This window comes from Eumetopias jubatus, unplaced genomic scaffold (assembly GCF_037043125.1).
Source record: "Eumetopias jubatus isolate StellerSeaLion01/CBP00866 unplaced genomic scaffold, mEumJub1_p1.0 scaffold_3, whole genome shotgun sequence".
NCBI lineage: Eukaryota > Metazoa > Chordata > Mammalia > Carnivora > Otariidae > Eumetopias > Eumetopias jubatus.
In genome coordinates this window covers 50,655,653-50,677,615 of record NW_028274809.1, presented here as the reverse complement: position 1 = coordinate 50,677,615, position 21,963 = coordinate 50,655,653, and the positions used below count along the sequence as shown (strand labels likewise).

The 21,963-nt window shown below is 34.4% G+C and overlaps 1 protein-coding gene across 1 annotated transcript in view; it reads right to left on the bottom strand.

Moving 5' to 3' along the window:
* NCKAP1 (NCK associated protein 1) overlaps positions 1 to 21,963 on the bottom strand; it is a 98,144-nt gene that overhangs the window by 6,923 nt on the left and 69,258 nt on the right. Inside the window, exons 21-26 of the mRNA XM_028125509.2 lie at positions 20,767 to 20,985; positions 20,457 to 20,587; positions 20,077 to 20,174; positions 8,100 to 8,193; positions 1,513 to 1,595; positions 1,025 to 1,105 (exon numbers count right to left, since the gene is read on the bottom strand). Of these exons, the coding sequence (XP_027981310.1) occupies positions 1,025 to 1,105; positions 1,513 to 1,595; positions 8,100 to 8,193; positions 20,077 to 20,174; positions 20,457 to 20,587; positions 20,767 to 20,985 (706 nt within the window). The remainder of the gene's footprint in view (positions 1 to 1,024; positions 1,106 to 1,512; positions 1,596 to 8,099; positions 8,194 to 20,076; positions 20,175 to 20,456; positions 20,588 to 20,766; positions 20,986 to 21,963) is intronic.

Here is a 21,963-nt window from a genome sequence, read left to right as displayed (position 1 = left end):
AGAACTAGTTACCTCATGGGATACATATGAAGAGAAGGGTAGAGTAAGAAAGGGAAGAGCATGGGAGAAGGATGGAACAAGCCATGGAAGATAATCATCAGAGTGTGAGTAGCATCAATCCGAGAAAAAAAAAAACTTGAGTGTCACACAAAAGAGTTTAGACATAACTTTTTTGAGACAGTGCGTTTTAAAACATGTGAAATAGAAAATAATCTTTCCAAGACACATGAAAGCTTAGAAAACATACATATGAGATCACTCAGTGGATGTGTAACCACTGGTTAATTATTGCTGGGGTTAGATAAGTGAATTGGATTTCATGATCAAAAAATTTTCAAAACAAAAATTGTAAACTCACATATGGCTACTAATACTCTATCTTATATTTCTAAAAACAGGGTATTAAAATTTTTTAAAATTATACCCTATAAATGACATCCTCTTACAAGACTTTTTTAACATCAATTTAAAAAAACTGATTGAGGGGCGCCTGTGTGGCTCAGTCATTAAGCATCTGCCTTCAGCTCAGGTCATGATCCCAGCCAGGGTCCTGTCATGGAGTACCGCATCAGGCTCCCTGCTCTGCGGGAGGCCTGCTTCTCCCTCTCCCACTCCCCCTGCTTGTGTTCCCTCTCTCATTGTGTCTCTGTCAGATAAATAAATAAAATCTAAAAAAAATAAAAATAAAAAAAACTGATTGAATTTTACTACAACAACTCTTATTTCACTGGCTTGTCTTTCTAATTCTGCTTATGACCAGGTATGGACAGCTATCAGTGTAAGAAAAGATCAATACCAACCCATTTTACATTGCTATGGGTGATTAAGGAAGATTAACTTTCAAAATGCCTATGTAGCATTTTGGTGCTGAGCTCTCAAAGATGTATTTTCAAAGGTAAGCATGCTAACTGATCACTCTAAAATAAAAACTTTACAGTAGTTTAGAATTTTTTAAATTTTATTTCATATGTAACTCAAATATTTCATTTTAGAAACTGTAAAATCCAAATAGAAGCTTTATTACCTTCATATCAGTTTCCCTTGGAATATGATCCTTGAAATCTTCAATTGAACTTACAAGAAAAGGAATGTGGTAAGATAGGACCTAGGCAGGGCAACAAATAAAAATGCAGAGTCATTTTTAAATGGTGAACCACAAATTTAAATATTACCATTCAATTACTTCTAGTTTTCATAAAAATTATTTTACCTTTTCTATTTTGATATGATTTTCTAAAGTACTAAGAATAGTACTTAGAATGCCAAACTGAACATAGCCAAAATAGAAAATGCTTCAGTGAAAAGAAAGTTGAAAAAGTAGTACAATATCCAGGCAAGCTATATCTCCCCCCAATTTCAATGCCAAAATAAAAAATAAGTTTAAATAGCTCTAATTTCTATATATTTGATTTTATATAACTATGAAAACTGGAATTTTAAGTAACTTTTAATTTCTCAGAAATTAAAAGGGATTATTTAACTATAGGATATGTACTTAAAATGGTTTCTTACATCTCTAAGTGCTTCTTGTGCCAATGATCGGAAGGATAAAATTACACCAATTATTGTCATCCTCTTCAAGACACTGTCAACAGCTAAATTGGAAGAAAAGAGAGAAGAGTCTGAATTCAATTCTTTAACTTCGTGAAGAAAACTTAGTCATAAAATTCCCATGATAAAAGATACAACAGCAATTTGATTACAACAAAGGATTAAAGATGGAAAGGTACTGAAAGCTGATATTAAAAGTAAGGAAATTACAGTTTACTTCATATGGAGTAGAAACTATTCTTTAAAATGGTTTAGATGGTTCACCAGAATCTTGAAATAATCACAAAGTAGCCTCAGAAATGGCAGAAGTAGGAGGAAGGAGAGAAAGACTAGGGGAGAAAGAGGAGTTGTCAGAGTGGACAGGAGTTAAATCCTCAAATGGTCCCAGAACTTGGAGATGCTAAACTCTTAAACTGCTGAGGTCTGGAGAGTCAAGAAACAAAAAAATGACTATTGAGATCACAAGCAGTTTTAAGCAAGACCAGGTTGCTGAAGACTAAATGGATTTGATCATTTACATTTTAGTTAGAAAGCATTATTCTGAAAATTATTACTATATATTCAATATTAAAAATTAACAAAATCAAGGGAGATTAGAATTGGAAGGATCAATACTTTTGTATTTTAAAAAGCCAACATTTGTTGAATTACTCTTGATATACAAGGCATAGTACTGTGTAAATAAGAACACAAATATAAACAGAATAATAATCTAGACCATAACTAACACTCTAAATGGACTGTCAAGAAAATTAAGAAAATATGACCCTATTTATGTGAGACAAAAAGATACACAACTGACCCATGAACAACACGTTTGAATTGTGCAGGTCCACTTACACATGGATTTTTTTTTTTTTTGGGTAAATACAGTAAATATATTTTCTCTTCCTTGTAATTTTCTTAATATTTTTTCTCTTGCTTACTTTATTATAAGAATACAGTATACAATACATATAACATACAAAATATGTTAACTATTTTACCAGCAAGGCTTAGGTGAACAGTAAGCTACTAGCAGTTAAGTTTTTGGGGAGTCAAAAATTACATGTAGATTTTTGACTGCACAGGAAGTCAGTGCCCCTAAACCCCACGTTGTTCAAGAGTCAACAGTATATACATACATATATTTGTACATATATAGCAAATTTCTAGAAAGATGTATAGAAAACCATTAACCATAGTTACCTTTGAGGAGTAGAAATGGAGAGTTGTTTTGACTTTCTACCTCCTGTGTGGTTTGCTTAAACCTTGACCATAGAATCTTTTATTAAAACATACTAACAGCCATAATATAAACCAAAATGTGATGAGACTTAAAACAGTAGTGTTAACAAAATGAGGTAAGGTATTATGTTATATGTAATACCTTCCACATGAGCAGGAACCAGTCTAATCAACCAATCTTTCTCTAGCACTCGATAGAGTGCCTGAGACCCAGAAGACTAGAAGATGTTCAATGAAATGGTTATTCAAGAAATGAGACTATGTTACCATCCAGAAAAGGAGAGAAGAAAGAAGGGTGAAAGGAAAAATTTCTCTGGGAAAATATCATCCAAGTTGGTCATAAAAGAGAAGACAAAAAGCATTCCAGGCCAGGGAACAAAACAAAAGGAAATCTAGACAAAGGAATGGCAGAGAATAAGGTGAATAATCAGAAAATAAGTAGTGTGATATAATCATATATTTTTTAAGGGATGATATCCAGAATTTAATCAAATAATCCTGCCAGAAGTATATCCTACAACCTTCTCTTGAATATATTAACAACAACAAAGTTCTGAGAAACTTCATGGTAAGAAATGTTGTTTAACTTATCATTAATGGATTATTTGCCATACCTTTTTAAGCACTGGCACCTCCTCTAATTCCCCATAATTTCCATTAACATCCTGCTATGGGCTAAATGTTTATTTCCTTATAAAATTCATGTATTAAAAACTTAAGCCCCAAAAGCTGATGGTATTAGGAGGTGGGGCCTTTGAAAGGTGCTCAAGCCATGACGGTGAAGTCTCATGAATTTGATTACTGCCTTATAGAGGCTTCAGAGAGAACCCTATCCCTTTCAGTCATGTGAAAATACAATGACAAGTCTGACCCTGAAGAGGGCCCTCACCCAACCATGCCAGCACCATGATCGTTCTTGACCTTCCAGCCTCTAGACCGATGAGAAATAAATTTCTGTTGTTTATATACTACCCAATCTGTGATATTTTGTTGTAGCAGCCCAAACAGACTAAGGCACATCCCAAGGAACTAACACTAGAGCAGAACTATGTGGATCTCAGGACAGGCAAGCAAAAAGTTGTGAAGGAAAAGAGGGGAAACAATGGCTGGATATGAGGCTATCCAAATAATGGCTTTTGAACGCCATGCTAAGGAGTTTTAGACTATCCTCTAAGCAATTAGGAGGTAGTTCAGTGTTTTTTAAATATAAAGAGTGATATGAAAAGAAATCTTTAGAAATATAACTCTGAATGTGGGAGATAGGTTAGAAAGTGAAGACTGAACACGTTAGGAAGCCAAGATTGTAGTTCACGAAATAATGACAAAGCCTTAAATGAGAACCATGGGAAGAAAAGGAATAGATTTAGGCATCACAGTTAAGAGGTGGGATCTGCAGCAGGAGTTACAAGCTCAATAACTATAGCAGGTAACATAAAGTAGTGAAGTAGACTAAGTGAAAGACAGAATAGTGAGGGGAAAAACTGGAGAAAAACATTTCTAAAAGAGGCAACTGCTACTAAGCTCCAGCCAATCACTGCCATGTGGCAAAATACTGCCCAGGATTTGGGTGGAAAGAGAGCCAAAAGTTTGGATATTTATGCAAAATCTTGCATTTTTAAAATAATGATCAAAAAATATTTTTTTTAAATTTAATGTAGCATGGAGCAAAAAAATTATGTCTTTGGGCCAAACATGACCCACCAATTTGCAAACTCTGATCTGGAAGACACAGCTACTAGATATGGAATGGATTATGATGACAGGAAAAGTCAGATAACATACCCAAGTTTCTCTTTGAGAATCACTGGGTGAATGGCATGGGAGGTAATATAATGGTCAATAACAGAAGAACATCAGGCTTTTTCTCCCCACCCATTTATACCTCCCATCAGGAGAATATCCTTTCTATTCTAGAGATGCTGTAAAGTATCTGTGGGTCATACAGCTGTAGATATCTAAACAATGTTTCTTCAACTTCATGCAAATCAGAATCACCTGCTGGGCCCCAGCAAACTGATTTAGTAAGTCTGGAGTGGAACCCTAATAATTTACATTAACAAACTCCTATGTGGTGCTTTTGCTTGGTGCTTCTGGTCCCCCTGATCAAATTAGCACTTGATATTAAGTACCTGGAGCTCCATACAGAGTCAAGGCTGGGGATGAATATTTTAAAGATACACTGATAAATAAGACTGGATACGTTTCCCCAAAAGAATTATAAAAACAATGGCTTAAAAATGGTAAAAGCACTGGCAAATGGAGAGTAAAATTTCAATAAAAAGGAGAATAAAAGAGATAAACACTACAGAGGAATCAAGTAGAATAAGAGGAAAGAGGACCAGATTTTGAAAATGGGTAGTCACTAATGATCTCTTCCGGAAAGGTTTCAGGCAAGTAGCCAGATGAATAAGAGGGAGGCGTAACAACAGACTTTAACAAGTGTTATTTTACAAGCAGTATCTGGCTTCCAGGGAGCAGGAGAGGAGATTTTTCTGGGATCAGGGAAATTGCTTGGAATGATGAATGTAGCAAAAAGTCAAAGGTATGATGGCACAGAGGACAGTATAATTAAAATCACTAAATTTTAAAGTCCTGAATGGATAAGGAAGTAAAGCCAGGAAGAGACTGATTAGAAAACTAGAGAGACATCAATGTTTCAATGAGCTAGAACAAAGAATTTAATAAGAGTGAAGGAGTGGGAAAGCTGGAAGACATAACTGATCTGAGAGTAGAGCTTCAAATTCAAGATCTTACCAGTGCAACAATTTTAGGTGATAAAAACATTCAAAGTATTGTAAAAGTAAAGATCTTTGGAGGCAACTTGTAGACTTGTAGATGGTGGCAAGGTCAGGGCAAAAGTGAATGGAATGAATTTTAAAAAGGAAGAATTACTACAGGAAAACTAGAAAATTAAGGTCTATAGTAAGGGAGTCAATAGAGCAATGAACCTAGTCCCAAGAGACACACTGCTAGAAAACATGAAGAAACAGATACAGTATTAAATTTGCTCAAGTCACATAGCTAAAAAGTCCTAAAACTGAAAATTAATTCCAGATTACCTCCCAATTCAGAGCTACTTTTTTTTTTTTTAAGATTTATTTATTTATTTGAGAGAGAGTGAGCAAGCATGAGTGGTAGGGACAGAGGGAGAGAATCTCAAGCAGACTTCGTGCTAAGAATGGAGCCCAATGCAGGGCTCGATCCCAGGACTCTCAGATCATGACCTGAGCCGAAATCAAAAGTCAGACGCTTAACCGACTGCACCATCTAGGTGCCCCAATTAGGGCTACTTTTAACAAATTACAAGGCTTTTTAAGGGTATTAAAAAGAATATGGTTGTTGACTATGAAAATCAAACTGCTACAAAAGTATATCAACCACTGGATACGGCATGAAGGAGGCACAAAGATGGGAATCTGAGACAAAAAAGAGTATTTTGAAAAATATTTCAACTGAAAGAATAGCTTTCTCTGGTCCCCTAAGTAAGCCATTCTCAAGCAGATCTTTTCTTTTTCCAAATCACAAAAAAGAATTGATATAGATGGGCCATTAAGGATTATAGATTTTATCTTGAAAATTTACAAATTGTTTGGAATTTTAACAAATTCCATTTTGTTTCAATTCCACAAACAGAGTTAAAGTAACAGTAAACAGGCATTGAACAATGCAGTGGATTAAAGGCCTTTAACCAAGTGATACAGTCAAAATATTGACTAGTAAGAAGTTAAGTAGTTAGGCTGGATGGGTGGTCAACTGAGTATTTAAAAACAGGAGAAACATCAAAAAATAATTAAGAATAAGGAAAACAAGACTGGTAAATATAAGTATATAGTAAAACAATGAACAAAAGAGATCAGGTAGAAATTTAAAAAGTAATTTCCTACTAAGTATTTATTCAGACTCTACCTCCCCCTAAAATACTACCACCAAATCAGTATTTTCATTTTTATCATTTTAATTTCATTTTTTAAAGTACTGTATATTAAACCTAGCCTTCCCCCCCTCCTTTTGGTATAGAGCTCTAGGAAAAAATTTTAACATGTGTAGATTTGTGTTAACACCATCACCACTCCAAAAAACTCCCTTGTTGCTTTCCCAGTTCTGGCAACAACTGATCTGTTCTATAAGGCAACCTACTGTGTAGTTTAATTTTATACTAATTTTTATTAAATAAGTTTATATTTTTGAAGCTGGGTAAGAGAGCCTAAATAAAGTGATTCTCTAAATCATTTTACACTTTTAAAAATTTGATATAGGTGCATAACATTTAAAAGAAAACTATCAAAGGGGAAGTATTATGTAAAATACATGGCTTTAATTTTTTTCAGGATTATTTTTTATTTGGGAGAATAAACTCTTTCTTTGGTTTTCTCAAATACAAAGAATATTTTATTTGGTATTTCATGAATTTTTTAATGCTGGAAAGGCTTTTAAATGAATCAATAAGTATGACTTCAGAATAATTTTTAATTATACTTCAAGTACAAAAGCAAATGAAAATAAAATTAATTCAAGTGCACCTAAAATAGTTACCTGGCTAAATATGCTTTCATAAATTTTTAAGATTCACTGTTATTTCACAATATACCTCCCACAAAGAATCAATGTCAAGAAGACATTAAAAACAATTTCTTTTTTAGTTGTAGGGCTAAAGTTTTCATGCAATGACTACTAGATAGCAACAAAAAGGAACAGATTACTGATTCATGTAACATAGCTGGGTGAATCTCAACATACTAAGTGAAAAAAGGCAGACACAAGAGTATATACTGTGTGATTCCATTTATGTGGAGTTCTAGAACAGGCAAATTTAATCTATAGTGACAGAAATCAGTTTTTGTCTGGGTTTGTGGGATGTTGAGAAACTGACTACAAAGGGATGTGAGGGAACTTCCTGAGGTGACAGAAGTGCTCTATGTCTTGGCTGTGGTAAGGTTACACTGATATACACATTTGCCAAAATCCATCAAACTGTTCACTTACATGCACAGATTTCATTGTATGCAAACTATACCACAATAAAGTTGATATTTAGAAAGTTATACACTCAAAAGTTAATTCTCCTTTAGTCGAAATTAATATAGACGTACTTGAATTAAATGAGTTTATGAACTGATAATACTCATTAAATATTGGATACATGGTACTAAGACTATGGTTAAAAAAATGTGAAATAGATAAGCCATATACTTAAAATATCCTTTGACTGCAACTATTTTCTGCTCTCTTCATAAGCTAAAGATACTTATATTTAAGCAAAAGCTAAATACTGAGTGTCAAAATCTTCTTAATGCTTATAGAAAGTTTCATGAGTTACCCACATGATAATCTTTTAAAGAGTGCGGCCATCTGGTCTGGTTTGTCAAAGCTGGTCCTCATTTGTGTTAGCACATCAACATTCTCCACCACAAGTTTCTAAAAAAAAAAAAAAGAAAGAAAGAAAGAAAGAAAAAAAAAATAAAGATCCTAGGTTAGGCATGGACCACCTTGTGTTAATGAGATAAGAGCATGCTTGGAAATCATAATCCAGCAAGTAGGAAATACAATTCATGAAATCCAGATGTTCTATGCTATATACTTTTGTTGTTGGTTTAACAAAAGAATCTTAAAATTATTTACATAGGATTAATGTTTTTCTTCAATGTGCAAATTCAAGAAGGGAGGATGGTTCAGGAAAAAGCAATAAAGATAAGCAGTAGGATAAAGGATTATCTAATGCTTAGACACAGAACAGCATCAATAATAAAAAACAGACACTGAAGGGGATACAGAGAGCAATAAATTCCAACCAAAATAAAAAGAACTTGCTAAAGTTAAAGCTAGTCAAAGACAGCCTACAGTTCATCACTGGATGTATACAATCAGAGGGAGAATAACTTTTGTACTACTTCATATATTTGTACTACTTCATATATAGGTACTACTTCATGGGGATTATAAGACAGCAAGGTTTCCCATACAAATTATAAAATGGAAGTGTTAACTATCTACCTTCTCTTTCAGAGACCACTCAGAAAAAGGAAGAGAAGCAAGAGATACAAATAAGGGAAGGGAGTAAAGAACAGCTATTCAAGGAATGTGTAACTCATTAAAGAATGTTTTTCTTAAAAGGCACTTTGGAAAAGTAATTTAGTTTGAAATTAAAATGAAAACAAATATAATTAAATTGATTCTGGCAGAGATAATGTCTATATGTATGTGGAGAGCCTGGATATAATATTCAAATATCCAAGGATAAAGCCTGGGTATGTTTCAAAATACATACAAATCCAAGCTTCATCCTTGGATATTTCAATTTAGCAGGCCTGGTTGCAAAGATTTAACAGCAAGCATATTGCTAAAGTGCCATGAGGGTTTTGTTACAAGCCAAACACTGATGATAACTGATTTAAGGGAGGATGTAAACCTATACAGAAAATTTATAAAAATCAGTTTTCCTATACTAGTATGAATTTTGTTTAGGTTACTTGATATTACAGGCATACCTCAGAGATATTGCAGATTCAGTTCCAGACCACTGTATTAAAGCAAATACCGCAATAAAGTGAGTCAAATGAATTTTTTGGTTTCCCAGTGCATACAAAAAGTTATGTTGACACTACACTATAGTCTATAAATATGCAATAGCATTATGTCTAAAAACCAATGTATGTATCTTAATCAAAAAATACTTAATGCTAAAAATGCTAACCATCATCTAAGCTTTCAGTGAGTCATAATCACTGATCACAAATCACTGTAACAAATATAATCATAATGAAAAAGCATGAAATATTGGGAGAATTACCAAAATGTGCCACTGACATGAGCAAATACTACTGGAGAAATGGCACCAATACACTTGCTTGACACAGGGCCACAAACCTACAACTTGTAAAATTGCAATATATGCAAAGTGCAATAAAATGAGGTATTCCTGTACTTCGGATTATTTCTCTTTATGCTCCCAATCAGAAATACATTTCCAGTCATATCTGTTTGCTAAACTCAACTTCTACAATCTCTGATTAAAATGCCTGCTTTTCCTGGGGCCAATTCAATACCTGTCCCATGCTAAAACTTAATTCAATCAGTACACACTCAAATATATGCTCCACCCTGATGGTGCTCCTACACCTTGAACATAATACCACATATCACTGAATCAGGCACCACTGAGTTTTTTAAATGCACCATTACCTTATGTGCCATTAAGATAAAAAGAAAACTTTACCAAGTAAGCTGACACAATGTTTCCAATCATACGACTTTAAGACACCTACAATTTCAGAAACATTAATACAGAATAACTGTGTTTTAGAATCAATAAATTATAGTATATGTTCAATGGTAAGGATACTATAATCAATTTTTAGCTCCCATACCAGGCAATTTACAAACAATACCATTTACTTGATCTACACGAGAGAGGTGATATTCCAATTTTACAACCAAGGAAACTAAACTAAGGCTCGGAGAAATTAGATAACTAGCCGAAAGTTATAAAGATATTATATAGTGGATTTTGGAATTTGAATTCAGATAGGTCTGATTTAAAAATCCATGCTCTTAATCCCTAAGAAATGGTTCCCGATTTTCAGTGTACTGGAACAACCTAGAGGGCTTATTAATTAAAACACACATCGCGGGGTCCCAGTCCCACAGGCTTTGATTTAGCAAGTTTGAGGCCGAACCAAAAACTGTGCACTGTTAACAAGTTCTGAGGTAATGCTGCTGCTGCTGAGGACCATACTTTAAGAACCATTACCCTAAAATATTTGTTCGCACATTATTCCTTACCAAAAAAAAAATGTTAATAATGTCTCTACTTAAAAATAGTTTATATAAATTTTTTTTCTTTTCTCCCTCAACTGCATCCTAAAACAGCGTTCTCTAAACATTTAAAGCCATTGACTAATATCATTGGCAAATGGACTATAAGCTGGAAGTAATACTAGTGAATATGTATCAGGTAAAACATATATGAAGAGTACTACTACAAATAAACTCGGTTTGCAGTTAATAAGAAAGTGTTAAATTCTTGGCACAATTCATATTTAAATTTCCTACTTCATTTGAAAAAAAAAAGTCTTCTGTGAAGAACTAGAAGAACTTATCTGTAAAATGCTAAAAACGATTCTTTTGGCAGGATTAGAAGGAGACATTGACTCAATGGGCACACCACCAAATGAAACACCTAAAGACTTTTAGTAGGAAAGAAGACTGGCTGTTTTCTTCTCCAGAGAGCAATGAACACGTTTTACCATGAGTATGCATGCACAGGGCTGACTATGTCTGACACATGATTTATTCACGACAATTAAATATAAAGAAGTTCTCCCTTTTTTCTGACAAACTTACTCTTTGAAACAAAAAGGTCCCTAAGCTAAAACAGGAACTGAAACAATGAACATCATCTTTAAGATACAAAGAAAATATGCGGCCACATATTTAGTTTATGTCAATTTAGATTAAATATAAAAAATAAAAACAGAAAAATAAAAGCTAAGAAGTTACAGAAATGATCTAAAAGTATTATAATTTCCCCAAAACATTTTATGTACTAGTTTCATAAAGTTTATTTTTAGTAATTTCTACACCCAATGTGGGGCTCAAACTCACAACCCTGAGATCAAGAGTTGCATACTCTTCCAAATGAACCAACCAGATGCCCCTTTATTCACTAATTTAAAAAAAGACTAAAATGTGGGGTATCTGGCTAGCTCAGTTAGTAGAGCATGCGACTCTTAATCTCAGCGTCTTGAGTTCAAGCCCTACGGTGGGTGTGGAGCCCACTTGGGAAAAAAAAGACTAAAACGATATTAGAGGCATCATCATATTCTAATGTGAAAAGTGTGAGTTACAATCTCTTCAGAGGGATATCCGGCAATATTAGAAAATACTTAGGTATCCATATCTTTTGATTCACTTCAGAAATTTTTCCTATGCTCAAATAAGTTTGTCAACTATGTGGATGTGCTGGTTAAATGTCGAGGATTTTACACATATGTCTAAAACTCTTCTTCCAGAAATCCACTAAAGTGAAAGGAAAAGAATAAAAAAGAATAAGCCTACAATAAAAAAGAAAACAATATAGGAAACAAGCAAGACCAAATGAGAGATGTCAACAAACTTCTAGAAGATGGAAACTGGAGCAAAGAGTAAGTAGAGGTGAGAAATGTGACCAGCAAATTCCAGCAGGGGAGATACAGTATTGAAAGCAAGCTGATGCATGTGTTAGGACCCAGGCAGAGCACAGAAGTTGTAGGCAGTGGCATAGAAAGAAAGAAACACTTGAAGATGAAAACAAGAAGGTTATTACATGTCTGTATGGGGGGTTTTTACACACCTCTCGCCATCTTAAGAAGTGATGCCAACAAGGAAAACTCTAAAATCAGGAGCAAAAGTTGGCAGGAGGGAGGCAGGGGGCAGAAAATGACCCCAGGCAGCCAGCCAGATGTATTAAACCTCCTACCTCCAACACTCCAATGATCTCCAACAGACTTTCACTCTCTAGGTGGAGGTTACTGTTTTTGAAAAATGATTATAGGAATCATTTGAAACCTATGATGAAGATACCTTTCTCCAAAGAGTATTTGTTAGCTTCTGCCAAGCACTTTGGGGTACTATTCTAGGACTATCTTAATCCAAGTTTAAGACTATAGGTTCCTTGGACAAAAAGAGCAACACCAAAAGATCTGGAGATCCTGGGGAGGGGCAAATCATTTCCAGTTCACGATTACCCTGAAGATATAACCCCTTGGGGTATCTGTGTAAAGAGGGTGGAGAGGAATTTAAGCAGATTTCCCACTCTCCACTTTAGGCAGGCTTTGGATTTTACTACAGACCCCACTAGGTCACAAAACCTACTTTACTCTCACAAACGTTGCTTCTGGATCAGCAAAACCAGGTCAAAAGTGGCTTCCAGTACTAGGCTTATGTCTCTGAGTTCCCACATTCTTCTTGATTTTGGCCTACCTTTTTAGCTTCTTTAAAAGAAGAATCTTTCTTTATATGTCTTGCCATCTTTTTAAGCTGTCCTTAGGAGAAAAGATGGTCTAAACCTACCCTACCAATACTTGAAGCAAAAACTTTATGTTATTTTGTTTCTATAATTTCATAAATTAGGTCATTCTAAGGAAACTTTATAGGACATTAAAAATTGCAAAACAATCAGAATCATCACTGACAGACAGGTGATGTCTGTCAGTGAGTACTTTCGGACATTTATCTCAATGAGACAGAATACTATACAATACATTGAACTTGTCTATATAAAACACCATTATATTATAAAATTGCTTATGTAATAAAATACAAGAATACACATGGAAGTATGCCTCAGTACATAGAGGCTAAGAATACAAAGTCATAAATAACACCTTCTCCAGTTCTTAATAATACACAAGTAGCTGAATCCAGATAATTCTGGATTACATCTTGGGGTTGTTAAAAGGGATCTCTAAGAAAATGGTCGTAAACTATCAGTATTACCTTGATACCAAAACCAGATAAAGACTCCATAAAAAAAAAGAGAACTATAGGCCCATATCTTTGATGAACACAGATGCAAAAATCCTCAACAAAACACTAGCCAAGAGAATCCAACAACACATTACAAAAAATCATTCACCATGATCAAGTGAGATTTATGCCCAGTATGCAAAGGCGGTTCAATATTTGCAACTCAATCTATGTGGTACAGATCAATAAGAAAAAGGATAAAAACCATATGATCACCTCAATAGATGCAGGAAAAGCATCTGACAAAGTACAACATCCATTCATGATAAAAACCCTCAACAAAGTAGGTTTAGAGGGAACACACCTCAACATAATAAAGGCAATATATGAAAAGCCCACAGCGAACATCATACTCAATGAGGAAAAACTGAGAGCTTTCCCGCTAAAGTCGGGTACAAGATAAGGAAGTCCACTCACCACTTTTTTTTCAACATAGTACTGGCAGTCCTAGCCACAGCAATCAGACAACAAAAAGAAATAAAAGGCATCCAAACTGGTAAGAAAGAAGTAAAACTCACTATTTGCAGACAACATGACACTATATATAGAAAACCCTAAAGACTCCATTAAAACACTACTAGAACTGAGAAAAGTTCAGTAAGGTCACAGGATATGAAATCAATGTAGAGAAATCCACTGCATTTCTGTATATGAATTATGAAGCAGCAGTAAGAGAAATTAAGAAAACAATCCCATTTACAATTGCACCAAAAATAGTAAGATACCTAGGAATAAGCCTAACCAAAGAGGTGAAAGATCTACACTCTGAAAATTATAAAACACTGATAAAAAATTGAAGACAGGGAGCCTGGGTGGCTCAGTCAGTCAAGCATCCAACTCTTGGTTTCTGCTTAGGTCATGATCTCAGGGTCTGGGATCGAGCCCCACATCGGGCTCCATGCTGAGCAGGGAGTCTGCTTGTCCCTCTCCCTCCACCAGCTCATGCTCTCTCTCTCTCTCTCTCTCAAATAAATAAAATTCTTAAAAAAAAAGAAAGAAACTGAAGACAACACAAAGAAATGGAAAGACATGCCATGTTTATTATGGATTAGAAGAACAAATAGTTAAAATGTCTATACTACCCAAAGCAATCCACACATTTAATGCAATCCCTATCAAAATACTAACAGCATTTTTCACAGAACTAGAATAAACAATCCTAGAATTTATATGGAACTACAAAAGACCCCAAATTGCCAAAGCAATCTTGGAAAAAGAAAAGCAAAGCTGGAGGCATCACAATTCTAGACTTCAAGTTATATTACAAAGCTGTAGTGATCGAAACAGTATGGTATGGCAAAGCAACAGACATACAGATCAATGGAATAGAATGGAAAAATCCTTAAAATAGAACAGAAAACAAACCCACAACTATATGGTCAATTAATTTAACAAAGCAGTAAATAATATCCAGTGGGAAAAAGACAATCTCTTCAACAAATGGTGTTGGGGAAACCGGACAGCAACATGTGAAAGAATGAAACTGAACCACTTTCTTACACCACACACAAAAATAAATCCAAAATGGATTAAAGACCTCAACATGAGACATGAAACAATTAAAATCCTAGAGGAGACCACAGGCAGTCACCTCTTTGACATTGGGTATAGCAGCTTCTTTCTAGTTATGTCTCCTGAGGCAAGGGAAACAAAAGCAAATATAAACTATTGGGACTACATCAAAATAAAAAGCTTCTGCACAGTGAAGGAAACAATCAACAAAAACAAAAGGCAACCTACTGAATGGGAGAAGATATTTGCAAATGACATATCTAATAAAGGGTTGGTATCTAAAATATATAAAGAACTTACACAAACCAACACCCAAAAAAACAAATAACCCAATTTTTTTTTTTAAGATTTATTTATTTTTATTTTGAGAGAGAGAGAAAGTACATGAGAGGTGGGAGGGTTAGAGGGAGAAGCAGGCTCCTTGCTGAGCAGGGAGCCCAATGCGGGACTCGATCCCGGGACTCCAGGATCATGACCTGAGCCGAAGGCAGCCGCTTAACCAACTGAGCCACCCAGGCGCCCCAACAAATAACCCAATTAAAAATGGGCAAAAGAGCAGACATTTCTCCAAAAAATACAGACAGCCAACAGACACATGAAAAGATGCTCATCATCACTTATCATCAAGGAAATGCAAATCAAAACTACAATGAGATCTCACCTTACACCTGTCAGAATGGTTAAAACCAAAAACACAAGAAACAACAGGTATTGGCAAGTATGTGGAGAAAGGGGAACCCTCTTGCACTGTTTGTGTGAATGCAAACTGGTGCACGTGGCCACTCTGGAAAACAGTATGGAAGTTCCTTAAAAAAGTTAAAAATAGAACTACTCCATGATACAGTAATTGCACTACTAGATATTTACCCAAAAAATAAAATACTAATTCAAAGGGACACATGTACCCCGATGTTTATAGCAGCATTTTCTACAATAGCCAAATTATGGAAAGAGCCCAAATATCCATCAACTGATGAATGGATAAAGAAATTATGGTCTGTGTACACACACACACACATACACACACACACACACGGAATATTAGTCACAAAAAAGAATGAAATCTTGACATTTGCAATGATGTGGATGGAGCTAGAGAGTATTAGGTTAAGCAAAATAAGTCAAAGAAAGACAAATACCACATGATCTCACTCATATGTGGAATTTAAGGAACAAAACAAATGAGCATGGGGAAAAAGAGAGAGGCAAACCAAGAAACAAACTCCTTAACTACAGAGAACAAACTGATGGTGACCAGAGGGGAAGTGGGTGGGAGGATGAGTTAAATAGATGATGGGGATTAAGGCGTGTATTGGTTGTGATGAGCACCAGGTATTGTATGTAAGTGTTGAATCATTAAATTGTACACCTGAAATTTATATTACACTATATGTTCACTAATGTAATTTAAATAAAAACTTAAAAAATAAAAAAAATGCTAAAATCAGAAGTTTTAGAAAAAAATGTTTAGTATCCTACACCATCTTGGTTTTGGAGTATATTTAATGAGAAATCCAAGCTAATTCACACCTATGCACCTCAATTATTATGAATCTAACACAAAGTTTCTTTTGTCTAGGTTTTTCACTCAAGTTTAATATTATCAAATATTTAAGAGGATCCATCCAAGAAACACTCTTGAGTCAGAAAATTCACTAGCATTAAAAAAGGAGTCAATATTATTTATACTCTCATCAAAACTTTAAAATTTTAGTAACATTCAAGAAAAAAAATAGTCACTCCAAAATATAGACAGAAATGTTAAGACATAAGCTCCTCTCATTTCTTTTCAAGAATAAGAATGTACTTGATAACAACACTAAAGGACAGAACTAAGAGAGTTAAGTTTATGAAGTATTACTAAAAGATTATGACAAAATCTGAACTCAAAAGCGATCTGGAAATAATGGACAGTATCTAACAAGATAAATTTTTAAAAGAACAACAATAATGTAACACTTAGGTCTAAAGAAAAAAAAAAAGTACAATATCTAAGATGTGGAGAGCCATGGTTCAACGTCAGTATGTGTACAGAAAGAAAATTTATGATTACAAGTTGACATGACAATATTATAGTATAGCTACCAAAAGTGTTAACACAATCTTAAACTGTGCTAGTAAGTATAGTATCCAGAATAGGTAAGAGCACCTTCACTAATCAGATCTCTAGCTGAAGGTTATTCTCGGTTCAAGGCACTATTATCTAAGGGTGATACAAACAATTTCAATAGAATTTGTACAGAAGAAAGAGAGACTAACATGAATATATTTCACATGGGGAAGACAAAGGCAATACACTACAAAAGTTTTTAAATATGTGAAGGGTAATCTTGCCAAAGGCAATCTCTACCTCTTGATGTGAGAATGAAAACCTATCTGATCTTCCTGCATTAGGTAAGTGTGGGTTAGATGACTGCTTAGATCCCTTTCATTTCTAAAAACAGTATAGCACAGAACTAGTATAAGCTCTAGGTCTAGACTGACTACACAGGATCAAATTTTAGTCTCACCACTTTTAAGCATGTGACTGGACAAGTACTTAATATTTCTTGGTTTTACTTTCCTAATTTGTAAAATAGGGACAATATTGGTTTTATGTGAGGAGCTTAGAAAAGTCCTGAGACAAAGTAAAGAGTTAAAATAGCTACCTATTTTTATTTCTGCATCCAACAAATACTTAGCAAGTACCTTCTATGTGTGGACACTAATTTTGTACCAAAGTTTTAAGAGAGTTTATAACTGAGTTTTTATTCTAGTGACAGTGACATAAACAAATACATGACATGAAAGGTCACAAGTAAGATACACAGAAAGCTGAATAAAGAGAATAAAAAGTGATGCTTGCTCTTTTAGAAATTGTGGTGAAGAAAGGATATTCTGATAAAACAACATTTGAAAAATACATGAATATTATGAGAAGGTTAGCTAAGATAGTATCTCAGTGAAGAGTATTTTGAGATAACAAGTAGGCCAACCAGGCTGGAGGAGTTAAGGAGGTGAGAAAAGTGAAAGGCCAGATCTTATAGGAGCTTGCCTTCCAGTACTGTTAAGGACATTAAATGCCTTTAAACTCTCATAGATATGGATACAGATATCTAAATAGGCTAATCTGTTTTATTACATGACAATATTCAATCTACCAAATTAAATGGCAAAGAAGCACTAAAAATAATTCTACAAGTACCTATCATTCAGTCTGAAATAAAAAATAGCTGGTAAAAGTAAAATTCTTTTCTAGAATTGAAGAAAAAGAATATCTTGTCATAATTCTTCTTTCATACTGAAAAGAACACAAGAAAGTATAATGAAGATGAGAAACTGGTCCCCTAAGAACAAAAGGATAGAAAAGAGATCACGTATTTACAGGTCAATGAGTTTGATAAACAGCGGTGATTGCTTGTAAAGAACCAAAACTGTCATTGCAATGTTTATGCATTTAAAAATATATAAAGCATTCAGTTTGTATATTTAAAACCCACATTATAAAGTATCTAAAAGTTGACTTTTATACAAGAATTGTAGAACACTCTTTTGAAAAAGAACAATAAGAGGATAATGGACATGATGAATACCAAGTAATATTTTACTCAACGCTTATTGTGGGTCAAGAACTACACTCAGTACCTGTTTGACATGTATTATCTCATATAATTATCTCAAAGTAAAAGCTTAGTGAGTTTAAACTTTGTCCAAAGTCAAAGCTCTTAAATGAGAGGACTGAAATTCAGGGTAATTTCAGTCTTTAATTGAGTTCTTGTGGTGCCTTGGTAGCTCAGTCAGTTGAGAATACAACTCTTGGTTTCGGCTTGTCTTGATCTCAGGGTCATGAGATTGAGCCCCGCATTGGGCTCCGCACAGTGCAGAATCGGCTTGAGATTCTCTCCCTCTACCCACTCATGCACAGTCTCTCTAAAATAATTTTTTTAAAAAAAAGCTTGAGTTCTTAAACTTTTATTCATTCAGCAAAATATTTCTCACCTTGCAGCAATCAACTAATCCTACATATTTGCTCAATTTTCAGTAAATCAGATTACCACATTTAAATCTCTTAAGTGCTACATTTAAAATGCAAGCTACTTATCAGTGCTATAACCATATTCTTCAGAAATTAAAAATGCAAGGCACAAGTAACCACCAAAAAAATTTCGCAAAGGGCACATTTTTTTAATAACTTTTTTTAAGATTTTATTTTTAAATAATCTCTATACCCAACGTAGGGTTCAAGCTTACAACCCTGAGATCAAGAGTCTCACACTCCACCAACTGAGCTAGCTAGGCATCCCTAAGAAGGTACATCTTAAAATATGCCCTCATCTATTCTGTTCTTAAAGTTGAAAAGTTTTAGTGGCTCAAATTCAAATTCTCTCAAAAACTTGATAGCTATTGTATACAGACTCATTCAATATAAATCACCTTAACACTGGGATATTTCTAAAAGGATTTAAAAAAAAAAGTCATTTAAAATGCCGTTGCTTCAGCTCTTTTATATCTTTAATAAAATGCTAAGCATTCTGTTTTTTATTTTTTTTAAGATTTTATTTATTTGACAGCGAGAGAGGGAACACAAGCAAGGGGAGTTGGAGAGGAAGGAGCAGGGAGCCCAATGTGGGGCTCAATCCCAGGACCCTGGGATCATGACCCGAGCCGAAGGCAGACGCTTAACGACTGAGCCACCCAGGCGCCCCAAAATGCTAAGCATTCTAAAGGCATTTTTTTATCCAGCTTAAAGCACATAAGATAATTTAAAAGATTACTTAATAATAAAAAACAAGGAGCTTAGGGGTGCATGGCTGGCTCAGTTGACAGAGCATGTGACTCCTGATCCCGAGGTCATGAGTTTAAGCCCCACACTGGGCGTGTAGAGATTACTTAGGGGGAAAAAAAAAAACAAAACCCAATGAGCCTAATAATGTCTGTAGTATAATCTGTGGAAAGTAATACATTCAACTACAAATTCAAATAAATGACTTCGGCTGGAATTTTGAACAGTTATTCAAAGAAAAGCATCATGGTAAACAGAATGAAAACATGACCAAAGGTCAAGAAATCTGAGTTTTAGTCTCCTTTAGCAAGTCATTTCACTTCTCTAGGCTCTCAGTTTTTTCATCTGTAAAAGAGTACTAAATGAAAATGCTATTGAAAGGCCATGCTAACTCTATAATTACATATGAGAACTTTCAGGTTGGATTAAAGTAATTAACATTCTAGGCTTACTGTTCATATTCTTGAAATGTTTTTCAGGAATTAATGTTTCAACGCTAAAACTGATATAGACTGTATTACCTTAAGTTCAGCAACTTGTGATGAAATATGCCACATAAGGCTCTCACTTAGGAACTTCATACCATATGGGCCTAGGAGTTCTGATAATGACCTCATTTCTGAAAGGAAATGTAATTAATTTTATACTTTGACAGAGCAAACACTTTAAGAAAATGAATATTAACATACTGGAATGTTCCATTATAGAAGCAAATTATTAATGCAAATATCCTGAGAAGTCTCCAGAATAAAAAAGGTAACACAAATGCAAAGGTAAGTCTAAGATATAATGTATGATTATGCATTGAATGAATGTAATTGAATGAAAATAGTCATAACAATCAAAAGTCAAAGGAATCAAGGTTTCTTCACTCTATAAAACATGTCGTAGTTTTATTCACCTGATATGTCAGAATATTCCTCTGCATTGAATGTTAATTCATTTTCTGTAGGTAAGTTCACAAATGCTTTCATTGCAGGAAAATAAGCTATATGACCATTGCTGACTTGTCTTAACAAAGTTTCCAAATACCTAAGGAGAAAAAGTAAATTTATAAAAAGGAGAAATTAAGTCAAAATTTACTATGGTATACATTCCTGCGTTAAGTTGACTGATAACAAAAATGAGCACTTACTGATAAAAAAATAACTTCCTTAAGCAGTTCATTACAAAGTAACTTTTTATCACTCCAAATTTCTAAATGTGCTTACCAATTTGTATATAGACTTGTAATGGTGGGTTCTCCATGACTGTCTAAATGTTGTGTTTGTTGAAGAAGAACATTATTAAATACTCTTGTAATATCAATTTGCACATAGTTTTCTATTGACTGCAGTACAGTCATGTATGCTCTTACACTTGTTAGAAGCTCTGATGGTTTTGCAATTTCCTGTGTGGCTTGATTATACATAGTCATTCCAACAATTGACCTGGGGAGGGGGGATAAAAGAACTGACTTTTGCATACGTAAATAGGCCATTCAACCTACTGATACCTAATATTAAATAAGCAATAACATTAGTTTTAAATACAATTTGTTACAAAGCCATGAAATTACTGTCATTATCTTCCAAAGAAACCTTAAAAAAAGAATGAACACCTAAAAGCTACAATAAAGTAGAAATATGATTAAATATGATTAAAAAATTCTAATTCAATATTAAAAATGATTTAACAATAAAGATGGTTTTAAAAATTCCTTTAGGGGCGGGTGGCTCAGTCATTAAGCGTCTGCCTTCGGCTCAGGTCATGGTCCCAAGGTCCTGGGATTGAGCCCCGCATCAGGCTCCCTGCTCAGTGGGAAGCCTGCTTCTCCCTCTCCCACTCCCCCTGCTTGTGTTCCGTCTCTCACTGTGTCTCTCTCTGTCAAATAAATAAAATCTTTAAAGTAAATAAATAAATAAAATTTTAAAAAAAATTCCTTTAACAGGATAAACCGTCTGTAGCAAGTACAATGGACTATCTAATCCATAGCTCAAATTCACCTGGCTATTACGTGCCGGTAAGTTTTTTTTTTTTTTTTGGCTTTATACTGATCATCCTCATATTTAAAAACCCTATGATGTAGTTATTATCACCACCATTTCACAGATTAAAAAAACAAAAAACTAAGGCTCAGAACTCAAGTAAACTGATTAAGTTCACTCTGTCTGGAAGTAGTAGATCTAGGGTTTGAGCCCACATCTGCCTGACAGTGCTGCCACTCAACAAAATGCATGACAGTCAAAACAAGGCAACAAAAACTTTATTGTTTTTTAATTATTTGCAGCACATAAAACACAGATCTGTTATGTTTATATACCAATAAACTATAAGCCTAGGAGGAAACACAAATTTTGAAAATACTTTCCTACCTGAAATTTTCCTACACTGGCCACCCCATTTTACCATCTTTAAAACCCCCTAAG